At 42.7% G+C, this 15,199-nt stretch overlaps 2 protein-coding genes across 3 annotated transcripts; both read left to right on the forward strand.

Annotated features, from left to right (window-relative positions):
• The first annotated feature begins 6,122 nt into the window (after nucleotides 1–6,122).
• On the forward strand, nucleotides 6,123–8,199 carry LOC141828078 (alpha-1,3-arabinosyltransferase XAT3-like). 2 transcript variants are annotated; one of them, XM_074715435.1, is made up of 4 exons: nucleotides 6,123–6,309; nucleotides 6,384–6,461; nucleotides 6,657–6,806; nucleotides 6,901–8,198. In XM_074715435.1, the coding sequence occupies exons 1-4, from the start codon at nucleotides 6,189–6,191 to the stop codon at nucleotides 8,067–8,069; spliced, it is 1,518 nt and encodes a 505-aa protein (XP_074571536.1). In that variant the 5' UTR covers nucleotides 6,123–6,188; the 3' UTR covers nucleotides 8,070–8,198. The 2 variants fall into 2 exon arrangements, with proteins under 2 accessions (XP_074571536.1, XP_074571537.1); XM_074715436.1 differs by having other exon boundaries at nucleotides 6,134–6,215; nucleotides 6,901–8,199.
• A 2,430-nt stretch (nucleotides 8,200–10,629) lies between these two features.
• On the forward strand, nucleotides 10,630–12,917 carry LOC141828278 (multicopper oxidase LPR1 homolog 1-like). The gene is made up of 4 exons (XM_074715675.1): nucleotides 10,630–10,699; nucleotides 10,860–11,102; nucleotides 11,184–12,656; nucleotides 12,755–12,917. Exons 2-4 carry the CDS (start codon nucleotides 10,872–10,874, stop codon nucleotides 12,806–12,808), a joined length of 1,758 nt encoding a protein of 585 aa, XP_074571776.1. The 5' UTR covers nucleotides 10,630–10,699; nucleotides 10,860–10,871; the 3' UTR covers nucleotides 12,809–12,917.
• The last annotated feature ends 2,282 nt before the right edge of the window (nucleotides 12,918–15,199 follow it).

Consider the following 15,199-nt stretch of genomic DNA (forward strand, 5'->3'; position numbering starts at 1 on the left):
GTTCAATTTTTATAATAATAATAAGACCTAACCAAGATGAAATTTAAAAGGGAATTGTCAAAATGCCCTTAAATTTAATAGATTTTTAAAAATACCCTTAATATTTTAATAAAGTTAAATCTCCCAATGTGTTCATTTTATAATTAAAATTATGGCATTTGAAAGTTGAAAAAAAAATTAATTTAAGGGTGTTTTAACGTTAATGAAACTTAGGGACATTTTGAAAAAAAAAAGTTATTAAAACAATATTGGAGCAGCTTTGAAGTTTGACTTGGCACAATCATGTTGGCGACTGGATGATTCGCAATTCATAGAAATTAGAGAAGGATGGAATGAGACATCTAAAAAATTATAAGTCGAAGAGCATTGAGAGCAATATTAAAGATAGTCGATGGAGGCGCATTACGTAAGTGAAGAGTGAAGAATAACACACACGTGGAGCAAATCGAGGACTCAATGCATTCAAGGGACCAATAATTTGATGAAAGATCATAGTTACAATGAATTTAAGGGAGCAAATCGAGGGCTCAATGCATTCAAGGGACCAATAACTTGATGAAAGATCATAGTTACAATGAAGTCAAGTTGTGAAGGTAAGATCTAACAAATTATGAGAGTTGAAAAACTTATATGCATGGGGGAGGATAGAATCTCAACTTAGACAAGGCTCAATCATTAAGATGAATCTCACTTTCAATCAACTCAAGTAATCAACCAATGACCATAATATTTCTATTCAAAGTTAAGGGACTAGTTAATCAATTGAGATGGAATTAGTCAATTGATGCTAAGGTCCAATAGACTAATGTTACAACAAGCGAGAAAGAACCATTGATCTAACAAAGTTGTGTTACAACAATCGAATGACCTAGGGGTTATAGTGCCCTAGTTAATTGATTTTGGAATCTAATGATAGTTGTTCAAATTCAGACTGAAGTGATTAGAGAAGGTAGTTGATTGACAATAGATCATGTAACAATAAGTAAAGAATGAAGAGGTGATGAAGGCTATAAATATGGAGCAAAGTGGAGTCAATGAAAATAGAGTTGTTGAATTCTATTGGATCCCTTACTCTCTTAGCTTGCATCTTGTAATTCTTTTGTAATTACATGGTGCAGTAGGTTTCTCAACCTCTGGTAGTTCACTATTAAGGTGAAAGATAGTGGTTTTTCAAAGTGATCCATTGATGAGTCATAGGCTATGGACTAAAATTGAGGGTTCCAAACTATGTAAACATCTAGTGCTAGTAATTGATGTTTTGTATGACTTTGCTAAACTAGCAAGACTAGTTAGAATTCATATTTGCTGTAAAATTATTTTTAAGAAGTGGAGGGAATTGAAGAAAATTTGAAAACTCCACATGTTGAGAAAGACAAGAAAAAAATATCAAAGTCCACTTATTAAATAAGTCAATGAGGATATTAGATCCTCTTTGTTGGATGAGTCAAGCAAGGAACCATCCATCTTGAATTTTCAAGGAATGGGATGAAGATAAGTCTAGAGAAATTGAAGATGTGAACTTGGAGGGAAGATCAAATAACTCTACTCAAGTAAAGATCTAGGAGCCCATTGTGTGCTTTGGATGTAATCAAAGATGACACTATTTGAAAGAATAAGTCATCCCAAAAGAGTGTGTCAACATACATAAAGATGCTTCAACAACCAACATTATTAAGTCATTATTTGACAATATTAAGTCAGTGACAACATTGTTGAAGAAGGTATGTCTACCACCAGAAGGAGTGTAACGATAGCTAAGAAGTGTGTTAAGAATTTAAAGAGGACATAATCCACGTTGTGATACCGACACTCCACTAGTTTAAGTTGTTGAATTGTAAACGAGCTAACCGACTACACCTAAATTTGTTGGAGCAATATCATTAACTAAGTGAAATTCTAACAATCTTGCTAATATCATTAGCCCATAATGATGTTTTCATGCAGGAGCTAAGCACATTGAAATTGAAATAGATTGAAAATTTACTTTATACCATTTGCAATAGAATGAATGAATTCAAGCATTTTTCATACATTGTTGGAGTTGATAATGGTGGTGCAATCTAAGCACAAGCAGAATGACAGTATATCACCATTTAGGCAAAATTGAGATTAGAGTTAGACTTTATCTCTTTAAGACAAATATACCCCATACACGGTATTCACAAAATATGACAATCATCTTCCAAGATACAACGACTTCTATCTTGTGATAGCCGCATTACAAATGACAAGAGATTCGAATGAAGATATTTTTTGAATTCTCTAAACTACAAGTATGGAATGTTTGTACTTTGAATTGAATGAATGAATTTGCAAAGAGAGAAGCCCTATTTATACTTTATGAAAAGTTGGAGGGCCCTCTTGGTTTAATTAGATATGATCTATCCACTTTGAATTCAATGATCTAAATCACATCCTATGTAAAGGAACACATTGTCCCTTCACTTGGGTGTATCTAATTCATCCATTTGAATTCTATGACTTAAGTATGTTAGTACCCTAAGCAATTGAGGGGGAGATCATTGGAATCTAAGTGGTGTTGACTACGGTTTTGATGTTTGATCAAATGAGTTTAAGTTAGGTCTTGTTTTGTGCTTGATATATGTGTCTAAGTGTATAAGGACTTAAAAGAACACACAGAACTACCTGATGACTCAAGGTTTAGTATGTTAATGCAATTAACCTCTAGTCAAGGTTGACCAAGTTTGAGTTGGCTTGAGTTAAATTTTGATATTTGATCAATATATTTGATGGTTGAGCGAGATGTCAAATAAGTTAAGATTGACTAGATATTTGACAGATAATCAATATGTTTGATGGTTGAGAGCGAAATGTCAAGTAAAAAGGGGAGATTATTGATGCAATCAACCTCAAGTCAAAGTTGACCAAGATTGATTTGATTTTTGATGGTTGATCAAGTAGGTCAAGATTAATCAGATACTTGACTGTGGAGAAGTTTAAGTGAGTTATGTTTGATCAGACATTTAGGAGTTCGCAAGGGTAAAATTCAAGTGGGTTGCGATTGATTAAATACTTAACAGTTGGAAGTCCAATAGGGAGTTGATACGGGAGAAGTCCAAGTGGATCGCGATTGACCAGACACTTGACAATAAAGGAAGTCCTAACAGGTCATGAAAGATCAAATGTTAGACATGTAAGTAAAGTCCTAGTAGATTAAGGTCAATCGGATACTATGTAAAGTGAGATTTTAGCCTCGATAAGGTTGAAATAGATGTATCAATCGTCTGCTATGAGAATAGCAATCGATTGATAATCCTAAATTATGAATTCAAGGTTTGAGGGGGTTTGTGGTATGATCAATTGACTAATATGTTTCATCAATCAAGTGGCACACTTGACTAATGTCACTATTGAGGGGGTTTATGGTGCATCAATCAAGTAGTGTACTCAACTAATAACATTATTTAGGATTTTAGGATTTACAGTACTATGTGCAACTCGACTAATCACCATCAATCGATTGATTGAGAGGAGTAGTCTTGTTGTTGAGCTGGATAGAACCATTGGGTCGACAAAGTAGAGCAACGTTCAGATCTTGACTAGATCAATCAATTGATAGAAGAAAGCGATCGACTATTAGACAGTTTTCAACCTCGACTTGAAGCCTATAAACGAAGGTTTCATAGAGGGTTTCGTGTATCTATTCTTAGACGATTCTTAGAGGGTTTGTGGGTGAGTGTTATTGCATTCCAGACTTTCAAGAAGCAATCCAAAGCAATAAAAAAGCTAATAAAGCAAGATTCACTTGGATTATAGTTTCTAGAAGGTCTCTAAAAGGAGAAAGTATAGTGGTGCTACCACTAAGATGCTAGATTATGGAGTAGGAATTAGGAGTTCCGAACCATGTAAAATTGAGGTATTTTTTGTGCTTGTTTCATTTTATGTGTTATTTGTATTTTCCATTGCACATTGATATCTTGTAGATGAACACACGATCGACGATCGAGAAATGAAGCGAATCACTATTCAACCCCGCTCTCTAGCAACATCATTGGTTCTAACACGATGGACTACAGAGAAGGATGGTATGGAACACCCGAGGGATTAGAAGGACAAGTAGTATCAGAGACAGCTGAACTTGGAACAGAAGATGCAAGCATGCGAGAAAGATGACGTGGAAAATGAGTCGGCATACTCGTTGCATCCAAGGGACGAGAGGTTTGGTGAAAGAGTACTTTCGTGAAACGAGAAAGACGCATGGGGAGTGAGGGATGGCTTGGTACATCTAAGGAATGAGAAGTCAAGAGGAAAAATGCTCAAGTAAATTGTGAGCTGAGTTGAGTGAATTGTACTTGGGATAAGAGTAGAAACTCAACTTAGATAGACTTAGTCGTAGTGGGCCAAGTCAGAGTTAGCCGATCAAAAAGGGATCGGGCAACCCTATGTGTTGTAATGATTACTCGTTGAACAAGTTTGAGATCTAAGTGATTCGGGTGGTTCGGGCCAGTGGAAGGACCTGGATGACTAGATGCACATGCGGAGCATGCACATGCAAAGCACAAGATCGAGTCAGATGGTTCTGGATTGACTAAGTATTTGGACAACTGAAAGGACGTCACATCATCTAGATCAAATAAAGGGCGATCTATTCATGGATGAGGTTGAGGTGTTGGCTCAACAAGGTGTGGGCGACCGGAAAGGCTTGGACTATCGGAGTAGTGCCACGTCAACATGTTGACTATTGGAGACCAAAGGCTATAAAAGAAGGTTTGAGGCTCGAAGACAAAGAATCACACTTCAAATACATGTGCTAACTACTGTTTACTTCATTGTCAAAAGTCTCGTTTTATTATCGTATTGCTCCAATATTGTATAAGAGGTTTCTCCGTCTTCGGCTTTTTAACAAAGAGGAGAAAGCTAATGTATGACGTCGTGCATAGGCTTTGGAGTAGCAAATCCTAGGGGATTGTGAACCAAGTAAAATATTATATTTTTACTTGTGTATGTCTTTATAATTATCCTAATAAGTGTGTTTGATTTTACTAAGTAATTAGCAAGAGAAAGAAAGTGATTTTTATTGCAAGTACACTATTCATGTTATCTCCTTCTAACGATTTTAAGTGCTCCTAGTGCACTATTAAGACGAGTCTCATCTGAATGAGTACTTTGACCCTTCACCTAGATGTATTATGAGTCATTCATTTTGAACTCAACGGCTTAGATCCAGTATCACCTAAAGGATCACACTAACCCTTCATTTGAGTGAATCCAATCCATCTACATCGTACGCATAGCCAAATGCACATTGATTGGAGATTATCATATCACCGAATTACACGGAGCCACAAGTCACAATTATACATAAAGAAAGGCTCCTTAAGCCCTAAAGCACCCAATGCGCGTGCATGTGCTCGTTCGATAGTACACACCTCCCCCATCGAATCCAGACATGGGTTGAGTTGAACCAACTAAATTCTAACAACACAAACCATAATATAAGGAAAGTTTACGCAAGACAATTTTATATTCCTTTCTATAATAGGTTATTATTTAAGTTTATTTTAATAATTAACTTCTCATTCATCTAAAATAAAATTAATTTTGAAAAATTAAATATTTTAAACTTATCTACTCAAAAATATAGATTTTAATTTTTTTTATCATTTTTTAATTTATAGGACAAAACTCACTTAAATTATATTTTTCAAAATTTATTAGTTCAAAATTAATTTTCCAACACTAGCTACTTACATATGGATAACACCAATGCCAATCATTCAAGCAGTGGCCAAAGCATGAAATACGCTAGCAAACAAACATGTAACCACTTGGTATATTGGCAACTGTCTTCTATTGTCCTATTCCCTTCGATCACCATGCATTTGGTAGCAACCCCCAAAAACAAATATGCATTGTTGCTGAAAGCAATGGAATTCTCAAAGACAGATTAACTCCAATTTAAACCTACAAAAGGGAACAACCAATTGAAATAAAAAATTTAAAAAGAAAAAGAAAAAGATTTGTGTATATATGTTTTGAAATGTGTGAGTGGAAGGAATAGGTGGTAATTGGGATGTCAACATCCCCCTTTGGAGGCATGGCTGGAAGATATTCTTCCTTCCTTGCTTGCTTGCTTTCATGCCACACCTACTAGACGAGAGAGACAGTTTAGAGGAGATAAGCCAGCTGCTGGTGGTGGCTGCAGCCGCAACTGACTATTCACGGCGATGGCCGGCCGGATTCCGTCTGCGAAGGTTATCCACTTTCTGCTGCTGGCCTTCTTGATTGTTCCTCCTTTCCTCTTCCTGACTCGGTTAAGGACACAGATGGATCCTCTCAGCTCCCTCTGTGAGTCAACTATTTGCTTTTGGATTAGACACTCTGTGTGCTTCATGTCTAAGTAAATTTATCCATATGTACAGTGAATTTGCAGCTATCTACGTTAGTCAATATAAAGTTCAAAGTGCTTGAAGAGAACACAAGAACCACTGATGAACAAGGTGCGTCTTCATGATTCTTTGTAAACTTACTTTTTATTAAGATGTGATCATCCAATTCTTTGCAAACTTTGTTATAAGGCAACAATTTCGATCACTTTGTTTCATTGTAGTCAATATTATGAACTTTGGGTGTGATTTCTGTTTGTGTTTATTCATTCTGAATCTTAACCCACAAAAAATGCATTTAACTCTCAGATGACGAAATGATGGTGAAACCAATCGCTTTGAGCTCAGAGAGGGAGGAGAAGGCAGTAGGAAATAATGCAGACGAAGAGCACACACTAAATCCTTTGATTCAGCAACAGAGCAGCAACGATACTGAACTGATCATCGATTCTGTAGCAGGTCAGATTGTGATCGTTCTGATTTTACTCGTTTGATGAGCGAGAATCTGTGAGCAGATCAGATCATGCGTTTCTTTTTTGTCGGAATGATGCAGAAAATGCGATTTCTAAGGCTGTAATTTCCTGCGATTTCTCTCAACGCCGGACGGACACCTGCGTGTTGCAGGGCGACGTCAGAATCCAGCCTTCCTCCTCCTCCGTCGTCCTCGCCATGTCCCCTCGCGACGGCCTGCCGGAAAACACCACGTACTCCCTCCGCCCCTACGCTCGCAAGTGGGAAACGCCGGTCATGGAACTAATCCGGCCACTGTCTATCTCCGTCTCTGCTGCGCACGCCGCCCGGGAATGCGGCGTCCGCCACGCCGTCCCCGTCGTCGTCTTTTCTACAGGCGGCTTCGCCGGCAGGAACTTCTTCCACGACTTCTCCGACGTCCTCATCCCCCTCTTCATCACCTCGTTCCACTACCGCGGTCGCGTCCGGTTCCTGATTACCAACTTCAACGAGCGCTGGGTCAACAAGTACGCCGTGATCTTGAACCACATGTCGCGCTACGAGGTCGTCAACTTGGACGGCGACGAGCGGGTGCATTGCTCCGGCGAGGCCCACGTCGGGCTGATGAGCCACGGCGAGCTGGTCATCGACCCGACCAAGACGCCGGGCAACTACTCCATGGCGGACTTCAGGGAGCTCCTGCGATTGAGCTTGTCGCTGAAGAGGAGATCGATCGGGGAGCGGAAGAATTACTCTAAACCGAGGTTGCTGCTCATGCTCAGAAAGGGGTCGCGAGAGCTGACCAACAAAAGGGAGGTCGTCGCGTTGACTCGGAGGCTGGGGTTCAAGGTGGTGGCGATGGGGCCGGAGCAGACCAAGAACCTGTCGCGCTTCGCCGGCGTCGTGAACTCCTGCGACGTGATGGTGGGGGTCCACGGGGCGGAGCTGACAAACATGATCTTCCTTCCGGCGAACGCGACGCTGGTACAGATCATTCCCTGGGGCGCCCTCCGGCACGACTGCAACCATGAGTACGGCGAGTCGGCGGCGGCGATGGGGGTCAAGTACTTGGAGTACGAGGCGAGGAAGGAGGAGAGCTCGCTGGTGAAGCAGTATCCGAGGGAGCACCCGGTGTTCAGGGATCCGGAATCGGTGCATCGGCAGGGATGGGACACGCTCTGGGCGGTGCTCCTCGACAAGCAGAGCATAACGCTGGACGTGAGGAGGTTCAGGAGGGTGTTGCAGGAAGCCATGAGATATCTTCCTCCATGAGAATTTGATTGGAAAGTCGGCTTTTGAATTGCTTTGAGTTGATTTTGGTTGTGTAATTCAATTGATTGGATTGGTGGAAGAAGGTTTATTGTTTGTGCTGCTTGTGCATACTGTTTTTGTTACCAGATTTCACCCGACTAATTTTAAAATTGTATAATCTACCTCAAAGATATTAGTCCTATGATGCGGCGGAAATCTACCACCGCACCACATGGCAAGGATAGAGTTTTCTTATACCCTCCTGCGTCGTGATCAATTGTAATTTTTGATTTACCTCTTCATAAATGGTCGTGGGAACGATCGTGTGAGGCCGCTAAGGTGACAGATTCCACCTTTTTACAAAAGAAAAAAAATAGAGTTTTCTTCTCGTGACTAATCAACTGTGCAAGAATAACACGCCAGAGGATATGTGGGGAGTTGCTTTAGCAAGACTCTTTCCATGCTTAAGTCAAACTCCAAAGAAAATATAGTAATAAAATAAAAGAATTAGTGGAGAATACCATACCTCTCAATATTGACATCATTAACTTATATAGAGGGAGAGAAGAGTGGTAAAAAAAAGACCCACTTATATCAAAGGATGTGTCCCTTTTGTAGTTGATGCAATTGGGCTTGGGTCATGAAATCTTTGGTGCTCAAGCGCTCGGACACTCGACACTCGGATATGAACATTTGGATCGTTGGTGCTTGAGATTGTTGGAATCCATGATAATTGGGCGCTCAAGAACTCGGGCATTATAAAATCTATCACTTGATCACTTGGTCATTCGGATACCAGACCACTTGGACATTCACATTAATCTATTTGTCCCTATGTAATCTGATGAATCCACTTCACTTAGACTATCATGATCATTCAACTCAATTGGTAATTGGATCACTCAACCTTAAACCTATATATATATATATATATATATATATATATATATATATGCAAATCTAATACTAGGTAAAAAGAAAGGTTAATCCGGTCCAAGATAAAAAAAATGGATTGAGTGATGTTGAATCATCTTCTACTAGATTGAACTCTAGCTCATCGTCTTCTATCAAGTTGACTTTTGCTAAGTTGGTTTTTGCTGAGTCAATTTGTACTGGGTCAACCTTTGTCGGATCTACTTCTGCCAAGTAGAATTTTAGAGGGTCATCTTCTATCGGATCAGGCTTTGACAAATCATCTTATATCGAATCTGCTTCTGCCGAGTTAGTTTCTACCCAATGAAGCTCTAGCCAATCGTCTTCTGCCGAGTTGGTTTCTACTAGGTCAACCTTTATCTACTAGGTCAACCTTTATTGGAGTTGCTTCTGTTGGGTCAAATCCTAACTAGTCAACTTCTATCGGATAAGATCTTAGATAGCCTATTTTATTGAAAAAAATCAATAGGAAGCAGCAAGGTGCATCTTGGTGTAGTTCCTCTGATGCTCAAGTCAATCTTGAAAGAAAACGAAGTGGAAAAGAGAATAACGAAGTGAGAAAATAACAAAGTTGAGTGTCTCGCGCATCATACATACCTCACCGGTGGTATCACCATTACCTTATACAGGTGAAAAGATGACTTTGCTGACTTCCTATTGCGTCCTTTTAGGAAGATGGTAAGAAGTTGGCTGGTAGCATGTTGTAACGGCTGCGTCCTTTTAGGAAAGTAGTTGACAAGTATGCTATAATGGATGCATCCTTTTAAGAAGACAGTTGACAGCTTGTTGTAAGGATTGAGTCCTTTTAGGAAGGTGGCTGACAACCTGCTATAACGATTGCACGTTTTTAGGAAGGCAGTTGACATCCTACTATAACGACTACATACTTTTATGAAGGAGGTTGGCAGTCTACTATAATGGTTACGTCCTTTTAGGAATGCGACTGACAATCTATTATAACAATTGAGTCATTTTAGGAAAGAAACTGACAACGTATTGTAATGGTTATGTCCTTTTAAGAAAGCGGTAATGGTTGCATCCTTTTAGGAAGATAGCTAATAGCTTACCGTAACGGTTGCATCCTTTTAGGAAGGTGATTGACAGTCTATTGTAACAGCTGTATCCTTCAGAAAGGTGACTGATCTAGATGTGACTCAAATTAACTCAAGTTAGACTCGATCAAGAGCCAATTGAGTGGACTCAAGTTCATGTATGAGTCAGCTAACTTGAGCCAAGTCGCATCTCGAATCTGATAGACCTAGGGTTACGTTGACTAAGATACAAAGAGAGCTACGCTGCGTTGACTCATACATACCAAACCATACCCCTTGGAACTTTTATCTCTACCACATCAAAAGTATTATCAAAAGAGTATTTAGGACATAGAATGAGATTCTGGTTGATGCTTTATGACTGTGGTCAAAATTTTCCTGGTTGCTCTTGTCCTAAATGCCATTCTAACATTGCCAATCCCCGTTGACAGAACAAGACAAGACAAGAGCAGCTCGTCCTCTGCTCTGCTCTCCTCTGTCCCGTAGTGCCGCGCGCTTCCGCCGTTACCCAAAACCCTAAGGCCCACTTTGCGACACACTTGTGACTTCCCTCTACCCTTAAAATATATTCCATCTCTTCCCATTCCATCTCTTCCCAACGCAGCTCACGTTGACTGCACAATGGCATCCTTCCTCGCAAGCTAGGCGAGCATATCCCCCTTTCAGGTTCATTTTACCATCTCTACTTCTGTCTTTTGCTTTAGTTTCAGTAAAATGTATTCTTCCCCGTGTCTTCATGTCCTTGGAAACAGATTCTTCATATCATGGATACTTTTTCTTCATCTTTTCTTTTCTCTTCTCATCTCTTCTGCTACGATGTTGCCAGAGTGTTCGGGCCATGGATCTGCTCCCTTCGATCCTGCTTTTGCTTGTCATCGGTGGCGCCTTCGCAGAGGATTCGACGCCGGCATTGCCGGAGCTCATCGAGCAAGTGGTGGAGAGGTTGCAAGCGCCGTTGACTTTGTATGTCGACGAGCTCCCGTCGATCCCCAAAATCTATGGCTACTCCCTCTTCGATTCTCGGCCGACGCCCGTAAATCTAACCATCGGCATGTATCAGACCACATGGGTATGTGAAAAGATCGCTCTCCAGATCTTCCTCATAATCTTTTGTGATGAATTTGGTGGTTTTTGTTTTCTTGACTGTTAGAAATTTCACCGTGACATGCCGAACACGACCGTCTTCGCCTTCGGGACCACGGCGGCGGCCGCCTCGTTTCCGGGGCCGACCATCGAGGCGCTCCGCGCGGTGCCGCTCTGGGTGACGTGGGAGAACCACCTCCCCTCCACCCACATCCTCCCCTGGGATCCCACCATCCATGTCGCCAGACCCCGCCACGGTGCCGGTGTCCCGACCGTCGTCCACCTCCATGGCGGCGTCGTTGCCCCCGCTGACGACGGCTACGCCGATGCCTGGTTCACCTCCGGCTTCGCCGACACGGGCCCCAACTGGACCAAGCCCAACTACTTGTACCCCAACGTCCAGGGCGCCGGCAACCTGATGTACCACGACCATACCTTCGGGCTCACCCGCGTCAACATCCTCGCCGGCCTCGTCGGCGCTTACATCATCCGAGACCCGGTCCGGGAGGGCCGGTACAACCTCCCCAACGGCAGCTTCGACCTGGAGCTCCTCATCGCCGATCGGATCTTCGCCACCGACGGCTCCATCTACATGAACGCCACCGGCAGGGTGCCGGAGGTGCACCCGCAGTGGCGGGCGGAGTATTTCGGCCAAGTCATCACCGTGAACGGGAAGGCGTGGCCGTACCTCACAGTCCGGCGGCGCAGGTACCGTTTCCGCATCATGAACGTCAGTAACGCGCGCTACTACAACCTGACGCTATCCGGAGGTCGCCTCCCCTTTTTCGTGATCGGCTCCGACGGATCCTACCTCGCGCGGCCCGTGGCCACGCGATCCATTCTGCTATCCGTCGCCGAGATTTTCGACGTGATCGTGGACTTCTCGGCGACGAATGCGACGGAGATCGAACTGCTGAACCACGCACCATATCCGTACCGGCCGACGGGGACGGCGGTGGAGGGCACCGACCTGGGTCGGGTCATGAAGTTCGTGATCCGGCAAACTCCAACCCGTATCCCGGCGAACAGAGCACCAATATTACCGACGAGCCTGATCGACTACGCGACCGCAATCGAAGACGAGGCAACGACGACGCGGTACATCGCCTTTTACGAGTACTTCCGATCGGGGCACATCACGCACCTGCTGATCAACGGGAAGAACGTGACGGATCCGGTGACGGAGACGCCGAAAACAGGAAGCACGGAGGTGTGGCACGTCATCAACCTGACCGGCGACGACCACCCGTTGCACATCCACGTAGCGACGTTCCAAGCCGTGAGGACGACAGAGCTGGTGGACGTCGGCAACTTCACGGCGTGCATGCAGAGGCTATCGGATCCGGCGGCGTGCGACATTGCGGCGCACGCGGTGGGCAGCGTGACGTACCCGCCGGAGTACGAGAGGACGTGGAAGAACGTGGCAAAGATGCCGCCGTCGACGATGACGACGATCGTGGCCAAGTTTAGGATCGCGGAGACGGATCAAGCGTTCCCGTTCGACGCGACGGCGGAGCCTGGCTACTTCTACCACTGCCATGTACGTAATTAAGCTACCTCTGGATCTTATTTAAATTTATTTGTTTAATTAAGAAGGATTATAGCGTGATTATGGTCAACTAATTTGGTGCTTGGCAGATTCTGGACCACGAAGATAATGTGATGATCCGACCGTTGAAGCTGATCCCATAAGAACATGCGCAATCGATCGGTTCTAACGCTTCTTGAGAAATGAAGGAAGAATGGTTGGTCCTTAATTATCTCCAGCTTCTGTTGATCTGTTCTTGCTTCCTTCCAATTTGTAACTCAACTTTGGATTCAATTGATCGGTTTTTTGGAAAACTACTGATTGACACTGATGCAGGTTTCATGACGGACGTCAGTAGTCATACGGATGTCAAGATCCGGGCCAATGTGACAACACGATAGACGTTAGAAGCCACGCGAAGGCCCCCAAAACTATCTCGACCCACCTCGTCTCGATCCCTTTCAGACGTCTCACCTCGGCCGGTCTTGTCTCGGCCATTCTAATCGGCTTAATCTCATCTCAGCCACTTCAGTCGTCTTGTTCCGACTGATCTTGTCTCGGCCACTCCAGTCGTCTCGGCCACCCCAGTCATCTCGTCTCGGCCAGCCTGGTCTCGGAGGGTCTTGTCTCGACCACTTCAGACGTCTTGTCTCGGCCGGTTTCATCTTGGCCACTTCAGATTCTCGTCTTGGTTAGCCCCGTCTCGGTCGCTTTCGTCTCGGCTACTTCAGTTGTCTCGTCTTGCTAGACTCGTCTTGGTTAATCTCGTGTTGGCCACTTCAGTTGTTTCGTCTCGGTCAGTCTTGTCTCGGCCACTTCAGTCGGCTCGTCTCAGCCAGCCTTCGTCTCGGCCACCTCAGACGTCTCATCCCAATCACTCCACCTCGCTCCGCCTCATCCGGGGGTTCCCTTCTCTCGTGCCTTCAACGTACCAACATATTACGTAGTCAGCCAGAGGAGGATATGTAGTTCGCTAGAGGAGAAGGTGAATATTCTTATAGAGCAGGCAGCCGCCTGAGAACGTACCAGCGGCAGTTACAAACTCCCCCCCCCCCCCCCCCCCCCCGATACCTCTCTTTTCTGTGCATAAGGCCAAAAAGAAATACAAGATTGTTAGACTTAGTCCCCTCTGATACCTTTCTTTTCTGCGCATAAGGCCAAAATGAATACAAGGTTGTCAGATTTGATCTCCTCTCGATACCTCTCTTTTCTTCGCAAAAGGCTAAAAGGAGTACAAGGTTGTCAGACTTGATCCCCTCTGATACCCTTTTTTCTGTGCATAAGGCCAAAAGGGAACTGATTGTCGGAGAGGATCTCTCGCTTTTGCAGGCGGCTATAGAGGCGTCACCCTACCATGCGCCGAGGGACCCGGAACAGGTTACAAAAGGACTAGCCCATCACTACATTCGAGGTTCACTTCCGAAAAATCCTACTAGCACTGTTTTCTTCATCATCCCTTACAGAACCCTAACTTGAGTATCGGAGTGGCTTGTGGACTCCAGACAAGTCAAACGTCGTCTTTGAAGTGTGTTCCGAGTCAGATCAGCTTCCGCTCCTTTGCCCAACTCAAAGGTCGCCTGCGTCAGATTATTCGTTGACTGGTAGCTTGACCATCCATAATATCTAGCCGGAACAAACACGAATATACTATAAGAGATTTCTCCACTTCTTAAAAAAATTCAAAAAGAAAAAAAAGCTAATAGGAACAAGTTACAATGCCTCAACAATTATATTCCTTTGTCTCAGCTTCATAACAATCCATGATGTTTAAGTGACTACCTTTAAAATCCTCATAGTCCATCTCTTCATCTTCGTCCATAGCTACGCTATGTAAATCCTCAACCTCGGTCTCAAAATCATACTCATTGGCCTCTACTAGTTTGTAAGGCATTTCTTCTTCATCGCATATGAATCATTAAGGTCAAATCGAGTGATATCATGATCTAGTTTAACCAAAACTAGAATCTTCATAGAAAATTAAACAATAATAACTACTATATGGGTTCTAGACTAATATAGTTTGATATAACAGTTTTAAATTAAAATTACTATGAAAGTCTCAATAGTATAAAATTGGATACTAAAATACATGGTACATCACAATCAATTATAGGGATCGGAATAGTGTGATCGTTTCTTTTTTTTAGCAAAAAGATAAAATCTATCATCCCAACGATCTCACATGGTCAATCCTATGACTATCTATAAAGAGGTAAATCAAAAATTACAGTTGCCCACGACGGAGGTGGGTATTGTTTTGGCTTCATCGAAATTCAAATCCTTGTCCACTTCAACAATTCTGCTCTATCATAACCAACTCAATTATGTCTAAGAAAATCATTTCTTAATACATGAGTTTTAGGCTAGCATAATAAATGGATCAAAATTTCAGAGCTATGGTGTAACAGGACACCTTCTCAATTTTTTACATCTAAGGATCGAATTCAAATTTTGACGAATTAAATGTACAATTCTTTTATATAACAATCTTAATCAAAATGGCTACACCTAAACTGTTCAAATTTTCAGGGTGTAAAAAAAAGGTATTTATGGTG

This window comes from Curcuma longa, chromosome 4 (assembly GCF_044706935.1).
Source record: "Curcuma longa cultivar G26 ecotype Majalengka, Jawa Barat chromosome 4, ITB_CL_G26_1.1, whole genome shotgun sequence".
NCBI lineage: Eukaryota > Viridiplantae > Streptophyta > Magnoliopsida > Zingiberales > Zingiberaceae > Curcuma > Curcuma longa.